Source organism: Neophocaena asiaeorientalis, unplaced genomic scaffold (genome assembly GCF_003031525.2).
Source record: "Neophocaena asiaeorientalis asiaeorientalis breed wild unplaced genomic scaffold, Neophocaena_asiaeorientalis_V1.1 scaffold342, whole genome shotgun sequence".
NCBI lineage: Eukaryota > Metazoa > Chordata > Mammalia > Artiodactyla > Phocoenidae > Neophocaena > Neophocaena asiaeorientalis.
The window spans coordinates 2,775,809-2,800,528 of record NW_020174037.1 but is presented as its reverse complement, the minus strand read 5'-3'; the positions used below and the strand labels follow the sequence as shown (position 1 = coordinate 2,800,528).

The 24,720-nt window shown below is 44.0% G+C and overlaps 1 protein-coding gene across 1 annotated transcript in view; it reads right to left on the bottom strand.

Moving 5' to 3' along the window:
- ZNF462 (zinc finger protein 462) overlaps positions 1 to 24,720 on the bottom strand; it is a 141,821-nt gene that overhangs the window by 11,860 nt on the left and 105,241 nt on the right. Inside the window, exons 9-11 of the mRNA XM_024753684.1 lie at positions 23,537 to 23,804; positions 21,496 to 21,632; positions 11,678 to 11,901 (exon numbers count right to left, since the gene is read on the bottom strand). Coding sequence (XP_024609452.1) covers positions 11,678 to 11,901; positions 21,496 to 21,632; positions 23,537 to 23,804 — 629 coding nt within the window. The remainder of the gene's footprint in view (positions 1 to 11,677; positions 11,902 to 21,495; positions 21,633 to 23,536; positions 23,805 to 24,720) is intronic.

The following is a 24,720-nucleotide window of genomic DNA, read 5'->3' as shown; positions in this document are numbered from 1 at the left end:
TCAATATTGTCAAAATGACTATACTACTCAAGGCAATCTACAGATTCAGTGCAATCCCTATCAAATTACCAATGGCACAGAACTAGAACAAAAAATTTTTAAAATTTGTATGGAAACACAAAAGACCCCACCTGAATAGCCAAAACAATCCTGAGAAAGAAAAATGGAGCTGGAAGAATTACACTCCCTGACTTCAAACTACAGTACAAAGCTACAGTTATCAAAACACATTTTTGTTCTGGCATAAAAATAGAAACATAGTTCAATGGAACAGGATAGAAAGCTCAGAAATAAACACACACACCTATGGTCAATTAATCTATGGCAAAGGAGACAAGAACATATGATGGAGAAAAGACAGTCTCTTCAATACTGGACAGCTACATGTAAAAGAATGAAATTAGAACATTCTCTAACACCATACAAAAAAAATAAACTCAAAATGGATTAAAGACCAAAATTTAAGACTGGATACTGTAAAACTCTTAGAGGAAAAAACAGGCAGAACACACTTTGACATAAATCGCAGCAATATCTTTTTGGATCCGTCTCCTAGACTAATGAAAATAAAAACAGAAACAAATGAGACCTAATTAAACTTAAAAGCTTTTGCACAGCAAAGGAAACCATAAACAAAACAAAAAGACAACCCACAGAATGGGAGAAAATATCTGCAAATGAAGCAACTGACAAGGGATTAATCTCCAAAGTATACAAACAGCTCATGCAGCTCAGTAACAAAAAAAACAAACAACCCAATCAAAAAATGGGCAGAAGATCTAAATAGACATTTCTCCAAAGAAGACATACAGATGGCCAAAAAACACATGAAAAGATACTCAAATTCACTAGTTATTAGAGAAATGCAAATCAAAGCCACAATGACGAATTACCTCACACCAGTGAGAATGGCCATCATCAAATAATCAAATAATAATATAATAATATTATATTAAATAAATATAATAACCAACAATAAATGCTGGAGAGGGTGTGGAGAAAAGGGAACCCTCCTACACTGTTGGTGGGAATGTAAACTGGTACAGCCACTATGGAGAACAGTATGGCAGGTCCTTTAAAAACTAAAAATAGAACTATTGTATGATTCAGCAATCCCACTCCTGGGCACATACCCAGAGAAAACCGTAATTCGAAAAGATACATTCACCCTAATATTCATTGCAGCACTATTTACAGTAGCCAAGACATGGAAACAATCTAGATGTCCAACGACAGATGAATGGATAAAGAAGATGTGGTATAGGGACTTCCCTGGTGGGCCAGTGGGTAAAACTCAGTGCCCCCAATGCAGGGGGCCCAGGTTTGATCCCTGGTCAGGGAACTAGATACTGCATGCATGCCACAACTAAGAGTCCACGTGCCGCAACTAAGAAGCCCGCATGCCTCAACTAAAGATCCCACATGCTGCAACGAAGATCCTGTGTACAGCAACTAAGACTCAGCGGAGCCTAAATTAATTAATTAATTAAAAGATGTGGTATGTGTGCACACACACGTACACACACACACAATGGAGTATTACTCAGCCATAAAAAAGAATGAAATAATGCCAACTGCAGCAACATGGACGGACCGAGAGATTATGGTACTAAGTGAAGTAAGTAAAACAGAGAAAGACAAATGTCATATGACATCACTTACATGTGGAATCTAGAAAATGATACAAATGAACTTATTTACAAAACAGAAATAGGCTCACAGATTTTGAAAACACACTTATGGTTACCAAAGGGAAAAGGTGGGGGGAGGGATAAATTAGGAGTTTGGGATTAACATATACACACTACTATATATAAAACAGATAATCAACAATGACATACCGTATAGCACACGGAACTCTATAATAACCTATATGGGAAAAGAATCTGAAAAAGAATGGATATATGTACATATATAACTGAATCACTTTGCTACACACCTGAAACTAACACAACATTGTAATTCAACTATACTCCCAATTTAAAATAATTTTTTTTTTAAATTTTAATTAAAAATAGAAAAGAATGCAGTAATAAGCCTTATTGTACATGAACCTTTCTTTTATATTTAGTTTTAATTTTATAGGCTAAATACTCAGACATGAAATTACAGGGTCAAAGTCAAATGGTATACAGATTTTATATCAAAGTTCCAATATATTTCTAAGTTTGCTTCTAAAATGATCATACTTGTAGTGATTACTTTCTGGATCTCGAAATTGGTGGGTATCCGACCAATTTCTTAATGAGACAGAGGACATATGGAGGGACATTCACTTTCTTCTTTAGAGATGAGAAGCAATTTATCACCTTGTTTCACAAAAGCCCACAACAGAGGGAGAAAGACAGCAAGGCTGAGTTTGAGTTCTAGAACCTGGCTCCTTAGAGCCTTCTGAAGGCAAAAGAAGCCATCCAAGTTTTTAAAGGGTAGACTGTTCAAACACACAATCACTCAGACTGTAAAACTAGGTGCAGATCCTTATATCTCGTGAAAGTTATCTGTGAATGCCCAGGAATTGAAAGTCCCCCGTAAAGACCGCTAACTCAGAGTTGTGTGAGAAGCTGTCCAGTAAGGAGGTGAGATGAACTGCCAAAGACCAGCAAAAACTTTACCCCTTAACGCTGAAGCAGAGATGCTGTAAACCCTTCAATGCTCAGGCTTGGTGTTCAAGCTTCACCACTACACCTGTCTTTTTGTTTGTTGCTTTTTAACCATTCAGCAAAATGGTTTCTGTCTGTCCCTAGCATATGAAAGAATTTCCACACTCGAGTCTTACTCTAAGGGAAGGAGTGTCATGTGATTTACAAATATAAGCAAGTTGCACATGCATTTTCATACTGCCCCGGGGGGCAGACCCAGCCTTACAGGAAAGACTGATATAACCTTGCTTGTCACGGAGAGAATGAAGTTGGACACCCTCGTCTTCAGATTACTTAGCAAACATTAACTGGGGGAGATGGTGATGAAGACAAACCCACATAATGTTTCCAGAGCCCCCCTCCTACTGACTTAACACTTGTACCTTTAAAAAGAGACCCCCAACCAGGATGTCCACATCACCTAATAGTGCATGTTCGTGTTAAAAAGAAAGGCCAAGAGAACTTTTTACTTCTAGAAGAAGTGACAGAAGAGAACATGGAAAAACTGTCTCTTACATCAGAAGTGCCCATCTCAGTCACAAACTGACAATGTGTAGTACTGCAAAGATTTTAAAGGACTCATGGCCCAGGCAGGCAAACTTTTTCTGTGAAGGGCCAGTTAAGCGAGTTTTTTAGGCTTTCTGGACCATATGGTCTGTCACAACTACTCAATTATTGTGTAGCTTGAAAGCAGCCACAGATAATACGGAAATGGATGAGCATGGCTGTGTTCCAATAAAACTATATTCAGGGACACTGAAATTTGAATTCTGTATAATTTCACATGTCATGAAATATTACTCTTTTGATTTTTTTCAACCATTTAAAATTGTCAAAACCATTCTTAGCTGGCGGGCCATATAAAAACAGGCAGTGGGCCAGATTTGGTCCACGGGCCAGAGTCTGCCCACCCCGACTTACGGTATCAGGTGGTTTGCCCAGCACATCCTCTTTGCCCGTCTCTGAAAGTCAGAATGGGAATGAGGGAAAGGAATCAGTGGGAGAAAGGGTCAGCAAAGCACTGTCTCTACGAATTCTTACAGGAAGGTGGTCAAAGACGCAGGTAGAAGTCTTAAATTCTCTGCTAAGAGCATTTCTACCAGAGCTCTTATAAAAGCCTCTAGAAAAGATATCACTCAGACTGTAAAACTAGGTGCAGATCCTTATATCTCGTGATATAAAAGCTCAGTGTACTAAAGTTCTATGGAAGGTGAGCCACGACACCATACTTGCTTTGCATTATGCTGTCCTCCGATTTTATAGACCTCTTTATGCAGCGCTTAACACGCTGGTTGTGATTCTCTGTTTAAGTTTATCTCATCTGCTTGCTTATAAACTCTTCCAGGGTAGCAACTGTTTCTTATTTAGTTTTACAGGCTCAGTGCAGAGTGTAAGGCCAGTCATCTAGTTGACACACAATACATGCTATTTGAATCTACCAGTAACATAAAATCCCATAGGCGATGATAAAGTATAAAGAACTTCATAATATCGCATGCCATGATACAAATCTGCTTGCTAATGAGAATAAAATTGGACATTTTCTAAAAGATTTTGTTTCAATGCTTACCAAATAATCTACTATACGCTAAAAATTAATCCAGTAGTTTTTCCACGTATCACTTTAACCCTTATGATCATTCTGTAAGATATGTGTTATCTTCCGTATTTATAGATGAGGAAAACAGGACACAAAGCAAGTAAGTGATAAAGCCAGGATTAGAACTCACATCTTCAGATGACATAGCTCCAGCTTTCCTCATTAGAATGCAGATCATCTGTCGAAATGTAAATCTGCTTACAAAATATGGAAACATTATCCATGGGATACTGGCTGAACACAAGAAGGAAGAAAAAAGTACTGACAATAATATTCGATCCAAAATTTGGTGGGATAAAGCAGTAGAATCTTTTGAGAATATTTTCTTCAAAATAAAAACCTTTCTAAGAACAGTAAGAATAAAGGATGGTAAAGTTCCAGAAGGGTATGGGGCACGGAAGTCAAGGAGACTATCTACTTTCTTTTGCCATCATTGAGTTAGAACAGAAAACATGCTTCTGCCAGACCTGACTTAGCAAAAGTCCAGACAAAATCAATCATTTTGAGAATCTCAGCAGAGCCCCAGTCACAAGTACTCAAGATAGCCAAGTGAAAGGCATCATTAAAGTCAAACAACTTTGCTGTCGGCCAACTGAGCTGCTGCCAATCTCCTGAACTCGAAATCCAGAGGCAAAGATGCTGCTGCTGCTGTCATGTTTTGCTTATTTGAACAAACAGGACACGTATAATTTCTTATTTGAAAAGTGCTTTCATTTATTTATTTACTTAGCAACCAGCTACTGGAGACTTTATTGTATGCAGGGCACTATGGTTAGATTTGGGAAGCAAAGAGAGGTAAATAATGTGGTTTCCATTTTAAGACTGTTGCATCCAGTGGCAAGACAGAGCCTCGTTAAGAGTTAAGTCCAAGTTGAGGCAGCATGAAATACGTGCCTTAACAGAGGAAGAAGGAGAGCTCTATGGAAGCTTGGGAGCTGGGGCCATTCATTTTGGCTGGAGAGTTTAGTGGATAGTTTCAAAGGTTAGAGGCAAAGAACATCTTCAAATGTCTACTTGAGAAATACCTTCTAAGGTTCTGCCAGGCACATCCCTCTGAATATGACCACACCTCTTGCTCAGCTACCTCTGCTTTGTCTTCCAAAATACATGATAGAAGCAGGTCCACGGCTGACAAATCAAGAAGCAACTAACATGAGGGAGAGCACAGATGAAATGACATAATCTTCTGGAAAAACCTTCAGCCTGCAGGAACCTACAGAGTTCATAAAGCTAGAGATGCCAGTACTTAGTTCAGAAATTAAACGCAGTCCAAAAAGACCATGGCCAAAGGTGTATTTTATGATTTGGAGTTGGGGAAGGTTCTTTGTTTTATTTCTTCTCATTCCCTTTGCTGGAAACAAATATTCTATGTGACTTTTTTGCCACTGCGGATTTCACTAGTCCGGAAAGTGTAACAGTTTTATTGGAATAACTCAAATGTTGGCAATTCCTCCTGAGCTGAATGCTCTGCTGCTTCCCCTAAACTGACAAAAAGAAAGAGACACGAGTTCCTCAGAGTTCAGCTGCCTGAGGCTCCATTTGTATAAAAAATTAAAAACATTTCAAAGTAAATTCAATTAGTGAATGTGTATTGGCTGAATAGACTATCCTTCTAAATTTAATACAGCGAACATGACAATTTTACGAGCAAAGCAAGTTAGAGATAATATATTTTTATGTTCCTTAAACTAGCAAAGAGACTTCAGAACCATAAAGAACGCTAACAAGGTACTGCATATACTTAAACTTTCTTCAAAGAAAAAAACATGTGTGTTTTTCCAAATGTGAGAAGTGCGAGGTTTGGTTTTTTTTATGACTTCAAGGTTCCTAGAAACGTTACCTCTTCATCTTGCACCAGCATTGCTGATAAATGGCACTACTGACATATGATTTCATTCTGTGTGTGTGTGTGTGTGTGTGTGTGTGTGTGTGTGTGTGTGTGTGTAAGAGAGAGAGAGACAGAGAGAGAGAGACAGAGAGAAACTGAAAGAACAGAATAGTCCGCCTCTAGAAGACCTAGTGAGATAGAAAAAAAGACAGGGAGTTTAAGGATGAAAAACTAAAAGTTCAAATAGCCTGTACTGTTTACTTTAGATTCCAAGAGATTTACAAGTGATTCCTTGTTCACTGGTCCAAAGATAAAGATCTAGGAAGACAAGATTCTGTGTCACCTAGAAAAATGAAGGTGCTAAAACAAATAAAGAGAAAAAAATGAATGTGCTGATTGTCACCCGTTTCTACTTCACCTTGGCTTCTGAGGATAAACACAGCAGTATAAATCCAGGACACTTGAGAATTTGGTTCTTCAGTGGAATGGTTTATTTGACTTCAAGGATGCTTCCTCCTGAACCAGTGTTCTGTCTAGCCCATGAATGATACAGTCTGACATCTTCAGAGACATTCCTGAGGTTTACAAGCTTTGCAGGCAGAATTCAGGAGTCCAGTTTTGAATATCCACTTCTGTTTAATGATGAAATCCTTTGACTGAAAATACATCCTACAGTGTCTTTTAATTTCTTGTATAGATTCTCCCCAGCACACAGTACCACCTAAAGCTATCTGTGGAAGAACGTAATGAGCAATGCACACAACACATTGTTTCGCTAGAAAACAGAAAACCTTAGTTTAGAACCAGCTGCTAAGTCTATTGCACGTTTTATTGTTGGCAGTTTACACGTTCCTCTGGATCTCTGCATCTTTATAGATCTGTCTGTTCTCAGGATCAACCTTATAAGAAAAGACTGCAGAAAATTAACATTTACTGAGGACCTACCATGTGTCAGGTCCTGGGGAACTTGCATCTTTTAGGTATTAAGATGTAATTTACTTACCATAAAATTAATCCATTTTAAATGAACATTTCAATGAGTTTTAGTAAACATATGCATTTGTACAACCCTCCACAATCTTCTATTACTCTAAGAAATACCCTCATACCCTCTGCAAGCAATCCCTGCTCCAAACCTCCAGCCTGAGGCAACTTCGGACCTGCTTTGTCTCCTCAGTTCTGCCTTTTCTAGAAACCATACAATATGCAGTCTTTTGTGTCTGGCTTCTGTCCATTTAACTTGATGATTCTGATATTTAGCCATATTGTTACATGTTATCAGTAGCTAATTGCTTTTCTTGATAAGTAGCATTCCATTGTATGGATACAGCACACTTTGTTTATGCAACCACTTTATGTGGGAGTAGACCTGCTGGATCAAATGGTAAAGTGTACGTTTACCTTTTAAACAAATTGCCAAAATGCTCCAAAGTAGATGTGCCATCATTATACACTGCCTTCAGCCCTGTGTGAGATTTCCAGTTTCTCCACATCCTTGCCAACACTTTGGTGCTATTGGTCTTCTTAATTTCAGCCACTCTAGTGGAGAGGTAGTGATGGCTTACTACCTAATTTGCATTTAATTGTCTTCATTTGCATTTCCTTAATGATGAGTCCTATTAAGCATCTTTTCATGTGATCATTTGCCTTTCGTATATCCTCATGGGTAAAGTGTCTATTCAGATCTTTTTCTCATTTTTAATTAAATTGTTAATCTTCTTACTACTGAGTTGTAAAAGTTCTTTATATATTTTGGTTAAAGTCCTTTGTTAGTTATCTTGCAAATATTTGCTTCCAATCGGCTGCCTGCCTTTTCATTTTCTTAACGGTGTCTTCTGAAGAGCAACAATTTAATTCTGATGACATCTAATTTATTGATCTTTTCTCTTTTAATGTTCACAGCTATTGTGTCACACCTAAGAATTTTTTCCCAAGAGAAATTTGAGTGACGTAAGCGTCAACAACCACTATTTTGCATATGGAAATCCAATGGTAACAGCACTATTTGTTGAAAAGCTATCTTTTCCTTATTCCCTTGGCACCTCTGATGAACATCAACCGGCCACATATATTAGGGTTTATTTCTGGACTTTTTCTTCTGCACCACTGATCCATACATCTGTCCTTATACCAATACCACACTTTCTGGATTACTGTAGCTTTACAGTAAAAGTTTTGAAATAAGGAAGGTGGGTGAGTCTTCCAATTTTGTTCTTTTTTCATACTGTTCAGGCTATTCTAGGTCCCTTGCATTTCCATATACATTTTAGCATCAGTCTGTCAATTTCTACCAAAGAAAAAAGCCTACTGAGATTTTGATAGATTACACTGAATCTGTAGATCAGTTTGGGAAGCATTACCAATATTGAGTCTGCTAATCCATGAGCATGGTATATCCTGCATCAGCTTAGTTCTTTTATTTCTCTCAACAACATTTTGTAGTTTTCAGCATATGGCTTTCACAGTTCTTAAGCATATTTATTCTTTTTGATATTATAAATGAAACTGATCTTCTTAAAATTTCATTTTTTCAGACTGTCCGTTACTAGTATATAGAAATATAATTGGCATTTGTATATTGATCTTATATCCTTCCATTCTGCTAAACTCACTAATATTCTAGTATCTTTTAAAATAGATTATTTAGGATTTTCTACCTACAAAGATCACACTGTCTGTGAACAAAAGCAGTTTGATTCCTTCCTTTCCGATTCTTATGGCTTTAATTTCTTGTTCTTGCCTCGTGGCTCTTGACTTGTGTGTTTCAATCACCAGCAAACTTCTCTTTGGCACCCTGTTCATTGATACTCCTACACCCTTTATCATGAATGCTGAAATCAGGCTGCTGTATATCCTTCACCCCAATAAATGACCATTTATAATTACTGTCACTGCCTATCAGTCAAAAATTCACTTTCAGCAGCACTGCTATGTTTATAAAGTAGTGTTTGGACAATTATTTCAAAAATGCAAATTGCATTTTGTATTCATCATTTAGAAAAGAAGGAATAGTTAATAAGCACGAGCCTCAAACTTCACAACGATTGAGACAAAGATGAAAATCATTAGCCGTGCTGAGAGTGGCAATTCTTTAGCCTCAATTAGGTGCTTGCTGGACTTAATAAGCTGGTCAACCATGAGAGGGAGTAAGATTAAAGAATCAAACATGGCATAATGAAAATATAACATATCAAAGGCCATGTCTAAAATGCAAAGTAGCGTTAGTGATTTTATAGTCCATTTTAGGTCTTTAGGGACATAACCGCCTTTCTGATAGGTTGTTGTTGTATCTGAGCACAGTTCAATTCACAAATAGACTGAGACGTGGCTCTCGAAGTGTGGGAAATACCAGGACTTCATTTAATCTTACAAAACTTCTGAAAAGAGTATACTGGTTCCCATTTAGAAATCAGGAAACAGAGAAATTTAAGTAACCTGCTGTACAGTAAATGGTGGAGACAAAATTCAAACCTAGGTCTCTTTGGCTCCAAAAGTTCTAAACTGGGCTCCTAGTTTCCTGAGTAACCCATCTGCTTGATGCATATTCCAAAGCCCCACATTCTGCCTGCTTTCACATCTGGTATGGTTTCTAGCCTTCTCTGGAATTCTCCAGTGACTCACAGCTACTGTGCAACCACTGGGGAAGAATCTACCTTCCTGGTTTGCTCAGTCCCAAAATACCAGTCTGATGGCTTCAACACTACAATGAAAAGATCCGAGGTGGTTACATAAATAAGACACGTGTGCGTAACTGTAGAAAGCTTAGCTTGAGATAGATAAGTGATTTTCCTTTCAGTTTTGGGGCAGAAATGCCCAGGAAGTTTGGATAAGAAAGGGTATTGGAAGTTTTTAAGTGAGGTAATTCAGGCTTTTCTTCTCTGCTTTCATTTTTGGGGAGACACATTAGAAAATGAAGGCATTCCAAAGCAGAAGAGTTAGCATCAAACCATTAAACTGTAGATGGGTGATAAAGCTCAGCCTTCTCTCTCAACACCCCACAGAAAAATTCCAACCCTTGGGTGCAGATGACTCAGACAGGAATCTTTATAACTGGGGTTTGTAAGTCCAGAAAAGAGAAGCTGTTATTTCCACTGACAGTACACAGAGCAAGGAAAAAAGGAAACAGTATCAAAAGTGCTTCTCATTGTGCCTTAGGTAAACACGCACTAGATGTTTTGGATTTGTTGGTTAATTAGAAAACATTTCAATCGGCTCTTTTCATGAAACAAATACTGATCATCCTCCCAAGGTAGGGGTCTTGGGAACCTCTGATTTATAGCCAGTTGGTCAGAAGTAAAAGTAACAATCCGGACTTGCAACTGGCATCTGAAGTTGGGGGCAGTCTTGTTGGACTGAACCCTTAACCCGTGGAATTGATGCATCTCCAGATAGTGTCAGAATTCAGTTGAATTTAGTTAAATTCTTGGACACCCTACTGGTGTTCTGTGGGAAACCCGCCCCCCCCCCCCCACACACACACTCCCCACACTCTGGACAATATACAAAACCAGAAACAACTGTCTCAACTCCTGATGTGCCACACAAGTCCTCAGAGAAGTGAGGAAGCCATCTGGGATGATTTTACCCTCTGATCAGCAGACTTCTGGAAGAGAATTCTTTTTCATAAACCCCTTATTTTATGTCCTATACTAATCTGTTCCCTCCACAAATAAAACACATACTGCACGGTCCTTACAATGTTCAGACATGAATAGCAAAGCCTTGGAAAATTTTTGTAGTCAGCAATATATCAGAAACAACCTACATGACTGAGGGACACGCCGGCAGAGCCATCAGATAGAATAGGGGCCGGCAACTAAGGGTCCACACTCTGTCGCCTAATTTTGTAAATAAAGTTGTATTGGAACACAGCCATGACCATTCATTTTTGTCTTGTCTAGGGCTGCTTTCTTGCTACAAGGGCAGAGCTGAGTATCTGCCACTGAGACCATCTAGCCTGCAAAGCCTGAACTATTACAATCTAGCCCTTTATGGAAAAAGTTCATCAACTCTTGTGATAGTACATTTAAAATAACACGAAGGGCTTCCCTGGTGGCGCAGTGGTTGAGAGTCTGCCTGTAGATGCAGGGGATGCGGGTTCGTGCCCCGGTCCGGGAAGATCCCGCATGCCGCGGAGCGGCTGGGCCCGTGAGCCATGGCCACTGAGCCTGCGCGTCCGGAGCCTGTGCTCCGCAACGGGAGAGGCCACGGCAGTGAGAGGCCCGCGTACCGCAAAAAAATAAAAAATAACATGGAAAAATACTCCAGTTAGGGTAAGTTAAGAACAAGAAAGGAAAGATATGCTCTTTCATGTAAGGTAGAATCATAATTAAATAAAACAAAGGAAAGTGGGCACAGAAGAGACCAAAAATGTTAAGCAGTTGGATGTGGGGGTAGCATTACAGGTGGTTCTCTCTCCCCCACCTACGTGTTCCACTTTTCTAAAACGACCTTACAGTTCTTCTATAAAACAATAAACTGAACCTCATTTTAAACATTACTTTGGCGCGTGTCTCTGTCTTGCACACAATGGGTGTGGCTAAATTTGGCCCAGCCCCTCCCCCAGGTGTGCTGGGGGTGGGGGTGGGAGGAGGGAGGCCAGGCCCGTACCTTATGCTCGTCCCGAAGGTGGCTGTCCAGTTCCTCCGTGTGCTTGGTCTCATAGTAGCAGAGCTGGCATTTGTAAGGTTTCAGTTCATTGTGCTTTTCTATGTGTTGCTGGAGGCTCTCGTCACTGGAGCAGGTGAAGGTACACTTATCACAGCGGAAAACTACTCCCTGCAAGTATTTTGACAGTTTGGATCGGCATACTTCAATGGGGACAACGCGCTCTTCTGTGGAAACAAATTGAATATAAAGATGGGAATTTTTACTGATGGAAGGCAGATGTCCTCTCTCGGGAGTACAAGGAGAGACTCACCCATCCACTGTTGCTACTTCTCATGGCTCCAGGTCCGTGAACTGCACGCACATGCCCCCCGTCCCTCCTCCAACCCCCCAAATCAACACAGTCCGCTGGGACACACAGGTGTTTCTAAGGCCGAAAGCTCTGTGTACTTAATACCCAGAATGACCTAAAAATAGGGGTGGGCAGGCTGAAAGGCGTTGGCTAATTCCTGAATGGAGGTGATTAAAGGAGGAGAGAAGAACAGAATTTGTACCAACATGGATGATTATCAGCAGCAACCATCAGTGCATCCTACTTCCTCAGCAAGTGGCATTTAGGCTGGACTTACAGATGTCACAGATGTCTTTAAGGGGGAAGGAAAATGACATTCTCGGAGCACCTATGTGCCACCACTGTGTACCTCCCTAGCTACTCTATTAGGCTGGAGTTATTCCCATTTTTACAAATTAGTAAAGCAAGGAACTGAGCTTTTAAGTAACTCTCTAGGGGTCACAAACTCTGTAATTGCCCAAACCGAGATCCCCATGCCCATCTACCAAACCGCAAGTCTGTTATTTCCCATCGTTTCCAATTCCATTCCTGTTTCCCCTTCCAAGATGTTCTCAAGGAGACCGTTTTCCTTTTCTGGAAACCAAGGGAATCTCTAATCTAATCTAAGTTCAAATCTGAAAACAAAGCATCCTGGACACTTTCATTCACTGAAACTCCAACTCCACCTCGGAAGAACTTAGGCAGATGAAATGGTTGCAGGCAGCCTTCCGGGGGAGAAAGGGGTGGCGTGGGAGATGTGGAGGATTTGTGCCTTTACAGACAATCTGTAATCTGACTGTCACAAGGGAGAAAATAAAAGAGAGAGAGGACTTGGGTGCTTTTCCCATTCACATACCAAATGCTGTAGGGCTGGAAGTGTGTGTGCTTGTTTATTTTGTGCTCTCTCACCCTTGTGTTTAGCTGCTCAAGTTAAATTTCACACCAGTCTGCCCAGAGTTTCGGCACACGCGCCAGATATCCGTAACTGGGATAAAATTAAAATCTGTGCTATTTATGCAAGGATCAAATATAGCGTGTGCTTTCATGCTGTGTGTGAATTTCAGAAGACTCTGAAAGTTTACAGATGGACACACACAACGTATATTATTTAGAAAGAGCAATGTATTAGTAAGTCAGGAAAGCGTGCTGTACCCTCAGAGTCACCGAGTGGCAACATTTCCAGAGCAGCAGGACGTTGTGTGGAGCCGCTCACCCTGGGAGGCCTCCCTTTGTTGCTGGCCTGTGTTTGGCCCCTGGGGAATTTTCCCACCTGAAGCCCTGTCTTTCTCTCAACCAGCACATTCTCAGTGCAGGGCAGTCCCTGCCGTGGGAGCCCTTGAATGCAGCGATTAATTGGCCAGCAAGAATCTGGGCAGAGGAAGCGTGGAAGGTGCTGTCTGCACCACACTCCCTGGAGCTCTAATGCATATGTTATTTTCCCTGTACAAAGAGTCAGTCGCTTATTTAGAAATATAAATATTTTTAAACCACAGTAGAGCAGACAGCTAAGAAACACATGATTATAATGGAATCCACACATTTTCTTAGAATAGCAAATGCTGTAACAGTCTTCTAACCATTCAGTTCCACGGTTTGGTGTAAATGGAGGGAAAAAACGCTTTGGCGTAAACTAATGAGCCTTAAGAAAGCCCAGCCTATGATGTTCTATTCCTCTAATCCAGGTTTTCTCAATAGTAGCACTGCTGATGTTTTGATGCCAGGTAATGCTTTGCTGTGGGAGGCTTTCCCGTGCAGGGCAGCATGTGTATCACCGGCACCCCAGGCCCCGCCCACCAAGGCCAGCAGCAGCTCCTCCCCCCAGTCACGACGACAGAAAATGCCTCCAGACAGCTGCACCCTGAAGAAGCAAGATGGACCCCGACTGAGACACCGCTCCAAGTCAAGTGCCAACTATTCAGTCCAGCTGCCCTGGGTTAGACAGGCGTGGCCATGAGCTACGAGCAAGCTGGCGCCCAGGGCAAGAGATGGGGGGCAGGCTGAAGCGAGGGCACCGGGTTCCACACCCTGCAGCTCAGGAGTTCATGGGAAGAGTTGAGACTCGCACCCTCCCCCCGCCCCATGCTCTCTGTGTTTGTTCCTGATTTATATTTTGTCGTTTCTACTGCTTCCCCTTTCCTTCTTTGGCTCTGGCCTGTCCCGTCGGCCCCGGTTCTGTCGACCTCCGCGGAGATGGAGAACAGCTGGCTATAATTTTCCACATAACGACGCCTCAACACCTTGAAGACATTCGGTCGCCCTCCAGTCTTCCCTTCTCCCCCATAAATAATCGTTTCTTTCAAGCTTGTGTTTTTTTCATAGGTCTCCTTTTCAGCTCCTCTACCACTTGGGTTAGTCTTCTTGGCAGTTTCCTATTTCACTCCGTGTGTCTAAATGCATTTTGCACAAAGTCGGGAGCACCCAGAATAATACCTTGGAGGTGAAACAATAACAATGAATGGGAACGGCTGCTCCCATTTATTAAGGGCTCACTACGTTTCAAGCATGGTTAGGTGTTCGACCCTCTCAGCTACTTTTTATTCTCACAACGCCCTGCAAAGTCAGTTTGATTATCTCCAGTGAAAGCCGAGAACGGACCAGTTAAGCTACCTCCTCGAAGTCGCTCCTCTAGTTCAGCACAGAGTTGTGACCTGGGAGCCTGGGTCCGCTGACCTTCACCCGCGCCCTCCTCCTCTGTTCCTCCTGAAGAGAACTCTCAGGGCACGTCCAGTCTGTTCGCCATGCACTGCTAAGCCTTTTATTCCTAATAGTTCAAAATCACAAGAGCTATCGGTGTCTAAGGCAACCATGTCTATCTGTATTTCTTTCAAATCTTCCGGATTTCATAGGTCATTTCCCTGCTAACTTATCCTGAAAGGTAAGACTTCCCATTTCCAAACTAAGACATTAACTACAGTGTGTCCCAAGTCTCTTAGTTATATGGACGTTAATTTTAGAAAAAAGTTATCTTTTTTTTCCTTTCTACAAACATGGTTAACATGACCAAGATATACAACAAGACAGACTCTAAGAGGCAGGTGAAGGACCGATAGCGTTTTCTCAATAAGGTTATTCACGGCGGACGCCAGTGAAGGTCCTAAAGTGGGAGACTGGAACGTTTCCAGGTGGGGCCTGAGCCCTGTCTTGGCTACAGAAGCTCAGCGCTTGGGGCTTTTTCTACGGGGGCAGCGACAACTGGGGGTCTTTTCCTGACTTCACACCTCTCGAAATTACCTTGGGTAAGAAATCAAGGCCTGAATCACACTCACTGTGACTCAGCTTCCAGCTCTGGTTGCAAAAATATTACGACTTCACCAGTTTGACTACAAGATAGATCGTGTCTCTCATCTCCTCACACCCAAAAGATGGCTTAGCACTGCAGCTGGACAGAAAAGCCAAGAGGCTCCAGCCGGGAGCAACGCCACACTGTAGCACGTGGGTGCTAAAGTTCACCAAGAGCCCGGAAGTGTGTGCCGGGTGGAAAAATCTGCAAAATCGCCACTACCGAGGTGGGGGTGAGGGGGTCACTTCTGCTCAAAACAGCAAAAACCCACATCACTGTGGAGCCCAGAATCACCAAGGAAAAATCCTTCCCGAAAGGGAGCCCACAACACACATGGGTTTCCTCCCCACAACGTGCCAGGCCTACAGGAAGATGGGGGAGATTTGGAAGTCATTCACTCCAACAAACTCTGAATGCAGGTTACCATGGTAGAGGGCCGAGACCCTCTCTGGGCCAAACCAAAGACCCACCTGTTACCCTCTCTCAGCCAAACAACTGACAAAGGCTGAGAACTAGGAAGCCACCATCCCCAAATATAACCATAAATAGACACGCAGAAACATAAGCACAACAGCTCCTGTAAGAAGTTTTGACATCAGCCAGGCTACCACCCTCAAGCCAGACAGAGCTGGGAACTGCACCTCTAATTCTAACAGGCCAAAGCACGTGATGGGGAGGAAGGGAACGTGTAATCTCACTGAATAAAACGAAAGACTATCAATTCTCACCGTAGATTTTTTTCTTTTCCTCAAGAAAAATGGTACTGATCAGATCAATCAGGGGAGATTAGTTCAGTTCCAAAAAGATACCCACCTGCAGGGTTCAGTTGTACTCAGCATCTGTGTACGTATTGAGGTTACAGGCTGGGAAACAGAGAAGTTAACAAGCCAACTGGAGACCAGTCTCGGTGATTACAGAGCTTCATAATTATAATGTAAATATTTGGCAGAACTGTTTCATGCCTATAATTCAATCTGTGCCCAGCTTTTTATACCCAGGTTTGCTGTACGTATACAAGGGACGTCTAGGCAAAGCGATGCATGAGGCGTTGTGCTTCCAATGGTGACGAAAGCTCAGTGGAGGGACTGCCCTGGTGGGGCAGTGGTTAAGAATCTGCCTGCCAGTGCCAGGGACACAAGGTTCGAGCCCTGCTCTGGGAAGATCCCACATGCCACAGAGCAGCTAAGCCCGTGCACCACACCTACTGAGCCTGCGCTCTAAAGCCCACGAGCCACAACTACTGAAGCCCGCGCATCTAGAGCCCGTGCTCCGCAACAAGAGAAGCCACCGCAATGAGAAGCCCGTGCACCACAATGAAGAGTAGCCCCGGCTCACTGCAACTAGAGAAGCCCGTGCACAGCAATGAGGACCCAATGCAGCCAAAAATAAATAAATTTATTTTTTAAAAAAAGAGCTCAGTGGAAACATACTCCTGAAACTGTTTACTCCTTTGTTCACTGTCTCTCTTGCCACTAAAGCTCAAGCTCCTTCAGTGCCCAGACCTGGCCTGACTCTTCCTGGCTGTATCCCTAGAGCTTAAAGCAATACTAGCACAGGATGGGTGTTTGGTTAAGTGTCGGTGGCATGAATGAAAACCCACCAAACCTCCTACCACCAACTTTCTCCTTGAAACAGAAGTCTCAGGGCTTAATTTTTCTCCAGTTAAATTGGTCCAATCATGGTCAACCTCACCAAATGTTGATCTGACCTAAGTTCACAGTTCCTCCAAGAGATGGGTCTATAATCCTTGGCTTCAATCTTTGCTAAATTAGAATTCACAGGTGTCTCATCAGTACCCCAGCTTCCCAACTACCTACAGAGTAACGTTCTACCCCATGCTGGTACCCAAGCCCTCCTTAGTTTGTCTGGAATATACTCTCCTAGGCTTGTCTCCTATTCTCTTCAGAACAGTCTGATACCACTCTGGAAACACGTCTTGCTTCCACTCACCTGACTGGCTTGTTAAAATTCTCCTTCCACTCTGTAGTGAGTCAAACGGTGCTCCCAGAAATTTATGTCCACCTGGCCCCTCAGAATGTGACCTTATTGGGACATGAGGTCAAGACAAGGTCCAGATGAGATCACATTGGATTAGAGTGGGTCCTAAATCCAGTGCTCTTATAAGCAGAGGAAAGGGCACACCGACACACACACACACACCGACACACACACACACACACACACAAGGCCATGTGCAGATGAGGCAGAGACTGGAGTGATGATGCAGCCACAAGGCAAGGGAAGCCCAGGGAAGTCGGGAGCCAGCAGAAGCCGGGAAGAGACAAGGAAGGACTCTCTCCTAGTGACTTGAGGAGGGGCCCAGCCCCATGAACACCTGGATTTCAGACTTCCAGGCTCCAAAGCAGAAAGAGGATGCACTTTTGTTAAGTCCCCCAGATAACGAATACACCCATCTTAAGTCTTCTCTGCCTGCTGAACTGTTATCATGGATCACTTTGAAAGCTACCCCCTCTACCACCTTTTTCTACCCCAAACAGAAATAGATCTGCCACTGGGAATCTCCTAGATACTGATCACTATCTTATATGGACTTATGCACACGCTTCATCTCCTTGAAGAGGCAGACTGGGTCTCGTGTATCCCATCTTAACCCAAAGAACGCAGCACGGCGTGGCATGAAACAAGCAAATAATGAATGTTTGCTGAATGCATGGACAAACAGTATGCTCGCTCTCTTTTGCCACAGCCAACGTAATTCCATGGTTATTTCTCATTCAGATTTCCCAGGAGTGAAACGGATTCTCTTTCCCTTCCTCCCTATGTAGATATAGCAATCTGTCTGAACAAAAAGCTAAGGAGACTCCAGTCTTGCAAACAGCAGCTCAGTCTCAGGGCCAGTTCAGAAGTTGCTTTTCTTGCCTTTCATTCCACGTATTTTAATTAACTAAGGTCTCAGGAAGATCTTGTACTGCAGGCTCTAGAGACCAAAGATGTTTATTCATCCACAGAGTAAGGAAAGCACAGGTGGAGGAAGAGCCACATCTGGAACTTGGAGGTCTGCCCCGACTCGAAATTGCCAGGCAGACACCCAGCCCTGTCTCTTGACTTGTCGAGACCAGCTTCCCACTGAGCTGCCATTTTGAGTTGGGATGGCCACCAAAGCCAGGCCAGGATGCAGATGGCAGATACGCTGCCCCAAAGCACCCTGCCCCCCTGCGGCTCAGTGGTCCTCACCTCTGACCTGCAGCCTCCAGACCACGCCATCCTCAGACCCAAATGCCACAGCCACTAGAACGCTCAACCGAGTGACACCAACCACCTCCCCAAGGATGAGACAGTGACGCCTGGTGGGTAAAGGCATGGGCTGGGGGTCAGACAAGCCTGGGTTCAGATCCCAGCTGGGCTGCTTATTAAGTCATTTGACCTTAGGTAAGATGTTTAGTCTTTCTGAACCTGGTTTTTCTGTTGTTGTCAGGGATAACAGTAGTAACTACCACTTAGGGTTTTGTGAAAATTCCATAAAATGACGCACTGGAAAGCACTTAGCACAGCACCTGGTACCTAATAAGCTCTCAGTAATAGTAACCATTGCTGTTGCCATGGATGTTGTCATTATTACCACCAACCCTCAAATGCTCATGTTCATTCCAGGTTGTGCACTTTCTGACCCCAATGAGGACAGTATCTATATACTCTGATGCCTCTTTTAAAATAAATCATCTCTATAAATAAAGAGAAGAGACTGTAAGTAACCAGTGACAGGCAATATGATGGATGGGTCATGGGGTCAGAGGACTGCGCTGACACACAGTTTCCCTGCTCACCGGTTGGATGACTTTGGTTAAACTACTTCAGCCCTCGTGGGCCCAAGGGACTCAGCACTGGATTCAGGGTGGGGACAATATGCACTACATCCTACACGGTCCCCTCAGGAGAACCCAGCGGAGAAACTCCTTTCAGGTTCCAGCATCTCAGATTCCTGAACAAAATTTCAAGAGTCTAACAAACACTCTAAATCCAGTTGATTCCGTTTTTGTCTCTCCTACCGTGGGCCGCGGTCCCAGGGCCACGACTGCAGCCCACTGCTAACAAACGCACAGCACCTCATGGTGGACACTGAGTACCCAGACTCTACGTGAGCTTTTTCATACTTGACGTGACTTTCAACTGCCTTCTCCTTATTCTGCATTTGCCCCAATCTTCTCATTTGTTTCTTTGTTTGTTTGTTTGTTTTTGCGGTACACGGGCCTCTCACTGCTGTGGCCTCTCCCGTTGCGGAGCACAGGCTGCAGACGCGCAGGCTCAGCGGCCATGGCTCACGGGCCCAGCCACTCCACGGCACGTGGGATCTTCCCGGACCGGGGCACGAACCCGTGTCCCCTGCATCGGCAGGCGGACTCTCACCCACTGCGCCACCAGGGAAGCCCTTCTCATTTGTTTTTAATCCTACAGTTCTGCACGACTATTTTTAAGATACCTTAAATCCTTTGTGAAACGATCGTAAATAACTATACACTAAATCAAAGAAAAAGTTTTTTCCAGCTTCAAGCTTCACGTACATAAATCAGGACTACGGGTCACAGTACTGTCCCTCCCAGTGTGCTGGACAATGAAGTAAGCTTGTGTGAGAAGCACCACGTCAGGCGTGGCATGCTCCAGGCATTAAGCGCTTCTCTCTCTCTGCCTCCGTTTCTTGAATTCTCAGCTCAGGGAAGGAAAGTCATCAAGTGCATTAGGCATCAAGGCTCTGATCCCACCAGGCAGCAACATGGAAAAGAGAGAGAATCCACCGCCAAAGTGGGGTCTCACCGATGCTGTCTGTTCTACAGCAGCACAACTCCTGGCCTCGCCCCAAGCAGTGCGGGCACAGAGCCAGCGACACACACATGGGCCGGGGGACCGGAAGCCAGGTGGCTGAGGAGGCACACCAGGAGGGGGCAGTCGGGCCAGGAATTCCTGCCTAAACGCTCCTGCGTGGCTTTCCCTAGCTTGCAGGCGGACGTCCTCGCCAGCAGGCATGTCACGTCTCATGAGCCTGCCCGGCGAGGAGGGGGACCTGAGGGTGCTGAAGGTTGAGGCTTCCACGGAGTTTGCAGCAGACGTGGGTGACATGTCACAAAACGTGCCGGCCAAAGGCAGCGGCTCTGGGGAAATGCTGGAAACTTTGAAAATGCCCCCTCCCCCCACCCCCGATGCCCAGCATTTCAGAGTAACATCTCGGCAGGGCAGCAGGAGACACTTGTTGCCTTCGAGTCTTTTTTCGGTATTTTTGGCAAATACCTAAAAGCTTTCCTAGGTTAGAGGTAAAGGAAGGAAGAGAGGCAGGAAGAGGAAGAAAAGAAGGGAGGCAGGGAGGAAGGAAGGAGAGATGGAAAGGTCAGTAGGTGGAAATAGCAAGAGAGACTGGCAACGGGTACTCTAGCCATCTTTTTCCATCCACCTCTGGTTTGAATCTCTTCCGGATAAAGTAGGTTTTACATAAACATATTTTTCCTTCCAGTGCAGACGGGCCTGTTGTTTAACTGTTTGAATTGGCCAGCAGTAAACTCCACTCAAAGAAAAAACAAAGAGGACCTAAAAGACGTACCCCAGCTTAGCAGAGGAGCCGACGGCTACGGAACACCCAGGATGCACCCACATGGAACACACTAGACACTCAACACGTCACCTCAGAGGCATAACTCGTCACCTCTTTTTACGGAGGAGAGGGAGGTTAAACACAGGAGGCTTTAAATCTAGAATTTAAACCCAAAGCCTATGGGGTTTCTAACATATATCAGGCCACTTTCAGTTTTAAGAATTTTCTCTCTCCATCCAGTTCAAGGGAAATTCCGCGTTCTGCTTCGGAAATCATCATTTTGGTGTCCGTCCAAAGAACTGCTTACAGCCACAGAGCTCCTTGCCCTCACCCACCCACTCTGCTTCTCATTCACTCCTTCCTTAGCAAGGCCGTGAGAGCGGAGGACTCAGGATATAAAACTCCCTCTCAGGGGGAAGCCCCGCAGAACCGTTCACTGCAGAATCCATCACCTCTGCCTCCCTCCACGTGAAGGAAATCCTCTCAGCTGGAAGATGTTTTTACCCTGTTGGCTGTCACTAGGGTGATCGCTGTGATTTCTTGAGGGGAGATACGGTGGGGAGCAAGGGACCAGGCAAAGGTGCCGCTTCCACCTTGAGACGGCTTCCCTCTAACGCCACCCGAGCCGCCTTCCCCCGCCCCGCACAAGAAACCCGAGCGTGGAAGGTTACCTCGGTGCAGCACAATGTGGTCAATCATGTTGCGTTTGTATTTGGTGTGATAGAGGCAGAGAGGACAGCGAAGATCTTTGGGGCCCTCCTCGGGGACCGCCGAATGCCCGGCTTCCACGTGCATAGTAAAAGCAGATCTGGGAGGGAGGCGGGGAGAGAGGCGATGAGTGTAACCAAGGAGCATCTCACTCACACCCCCTGCCAGCAACCCTACTACAGAGACACTCCACCCGGGGGCCACAACTACGGTGGTTCATCATGTTTGCTGACCACGAGTGCCCTGGTCCCTCGTGCAATAACTAAGCACTGTCATGCAGTGGTAACTTCTTTTTGGAAATTTTGCTACCTGGCTGGGCTCAGGCAGGGCTACGTTTGAAAAGAAAGAAACAGACTCCTGATTTTATTCTTGAGAATTAGAAGTTGCCTGTTAAAAATATAAAACAAAATCCCTACGAGAATATATTTCGCATCAAGCTCAGAAGGAGAGGGACTGTTTTGAAGCTGGGAAGATTCATCAGCTGCCCCGGTGACTCCTCCCAGGGAACAGGGGAGGGCAGGCTGGTTAGGAAGTCAGGACGGTTGACGACCATGTAAAGGAAACTCAGAGCTGTTGTACCAGCTCAAAGGCGGAGGGTACCGCTGCCTCCCCACTCCATCCTTTTCAAAACTTCAAAATTTACAAAGCCTTAAATGTCTCATAAAAATGGATGAAACCAAGAGTTTAACGGGCAAGGTCCCCTTCTTATTAACCCGAGTGCCTCTCTCTGGGGAAACATGGACACCTGTCAGTGGGCCCTTGTTATCTGGGTCCTTTTTGCCTTCTCTCACTTCTAAGGCCACATACATATTTATCTAAAAAACAACTGAACCACATTAATAGAGATGTAACACATTTTCCATTAAATCCCGGCAACTAAGATGTTGCTGGAAAAGAGACTTGTTTTTCTATCAGTTCATGTTTTTTGGGGGGGCATGAAGTCTACTCACCAGCCTCTCTGTGTGGAGTGTGTATTGAAATACTGGAGTGACCTAAAGCCCAGGCCCTGACGGCAGCAGGAGCAGATGACAGCTTTATATCTGTACTATAGCACTTCATATTATTATAAAAGCTTTCTATGAATGATACAATAACACTTATTAGTGCTTCCTTTGCTCCAAGCACTATGCTAGGCACTTTACGGCTTCATTTACGGTTCTTTTACTCCTCACAAGCGCCCTACAAGGTAGGTACTATTATTGTCTTTTTTTTTTTTTAAACAGATAAGGAACCAGAGACACAGAGAGGCTTAGTAACTTGTCCAAAGTCACACAGCCAGTAAGTGGCAAAGCTGGAGTTCAAACCCAGGTAGTCAGGCTCCATATTCTACACTCGTAACCATGAACCTAAACAGTACCTCCCAGGATGAGGTGAGATCACAGGAGTTAGAGTAAATGATAGGAAGCATTCCAATCTTTCTCATACACAGGAGCAAAGGTGACTCCGGATTATCTTTTTTCTAGATGGGAACAATCTCTCTGTGATTGTTCAAGTTTAGTCTTCCCAGTGTGGAGTCTTGGTTCTCTGGGTGTCTTTCAATAACATGATCTTAAGAAATAAGAAATCTCTGCAAGGGTGGCAGGGGCGTCTCTCTCTCTCTCTTGACTTTGACTTTGCTTCCGAGAAGGTATTTTTTTTCCCCCAAAGACAAATAAAATAACAGGTGAGGGTGAGGGTGTGGTTTTCCAAAGGGAAAACACTCACTGCTGCACCTACTGGGTCAGGGAAATCCTTTGCCGTGATCTCACGCTCCTTGAGCACCCATTCGCTCTGATTTTTAAACTCATTTGTTCTGATATGGCTCTTCATCTCTTCCCCAAACCCCCAAAACAGTCTTCTGGAACTAGCCTCCTCTTGTGAAGACTGGACCCAACAACCCCTTCTTCATCCCACAGGCAGGGCCTCCCATGAGCTCCAGATACGAGAGTGAAAGGGAAGAGTAGGGTGAGGGGTGAAGCGGGTGCTGCCACCTTGTTTTTCAAGGCTGTTCTTCATGCCACTTACTTAAAGCCTGTGTAAAAGGAGCAGTCTTTGCACTTGAAGAGCTTCTTCCCACCGTGCTTGTCCCTGTAATGGCGCCTGATGCTCTGGATGTAGCCAGAGGAGAATTCACAGAATTCGCAGTGAAGAACAGCTTCCGTCTTCTGCTCAGTGCCCCCCGCAGCTCCAGAAAGAGGCACGGGGCTAACACGGCTGTTGTTTCTCGCCAGAGCAGCGGATTGATAGTGGTTCAACTGCTGCTGAACATCTGGAGGCTCGGAGTAGGATGAGTCTGTGGACAGATGGGGGAAGATGACACCAGACACAAAGAACACAGTGGAGGACTGACACCTGAAAACCCCCAGCATTCGTTTTGAGTTTTTTGTTTTTGGTTTTTTTTTTTCTGTGGTACGCGGGCCTCTCACTGCTGTGGCCTCTCCCGTTGCGGAGCACAGGCTCCGGACGCGCAGGCTCAGCGGCCATGGCTCACGGGCCCAGCCGCTCCGTGGCATGTGGGATCCTCCCGGACTGGGGCACGAAACCGCGTCCCCTGCATCGGCAGGCAGACCCCCAACCACTGCACCACCAGGGAAGCCCTAGTTTTGAGTATTTTTTTAAAGGGGTTGACTATGATCCCAGCTTTCATCTTCATTTACATTCTACAACGCATCTCTGGGGAAAGGCAGGTAGGGAGGAAGCGTCACTTCCTTTAATCTGACTTTGAGGGTTCACAGCATTTAAAAATAAAATTCTGAGGTTAAAGGTTTCAAAGTGAAGGAAGAAAGTAAACTTTTTTTTAAAGGAAACTGCAGCGTGGCAACAGGCTGCCACAGAATCCCCATCCTTGTAGGTGAGATAAACAAACCCGCACAATGTACACAGGCATCAACATGAGAAAGGAAAGTAGAAGATGCAATATCTCCTCCTTTGCAGCCCAGAATTATTCAAGCCAACCGGGGGGAAAAAAGTCTTTAACAGAAATGCTCAAGCACATGGCACTCACAAATATAAAAGTGTTTTATGCCTTCACTGTCAAGTGATTTAAATTTTAAAATATAAAAATCCAATAGTGTTCTCCAGGAATGGATGTTTAAAGCTTAGTCAGCATTAAGATGGAGATTTATTCATAAATCCCATTAAAATGAAATTCCAAACAAGTTTCCCTGAAAGGTATTTGAAAGTTTGCAATTCGGAGGAAAATGCTGGAA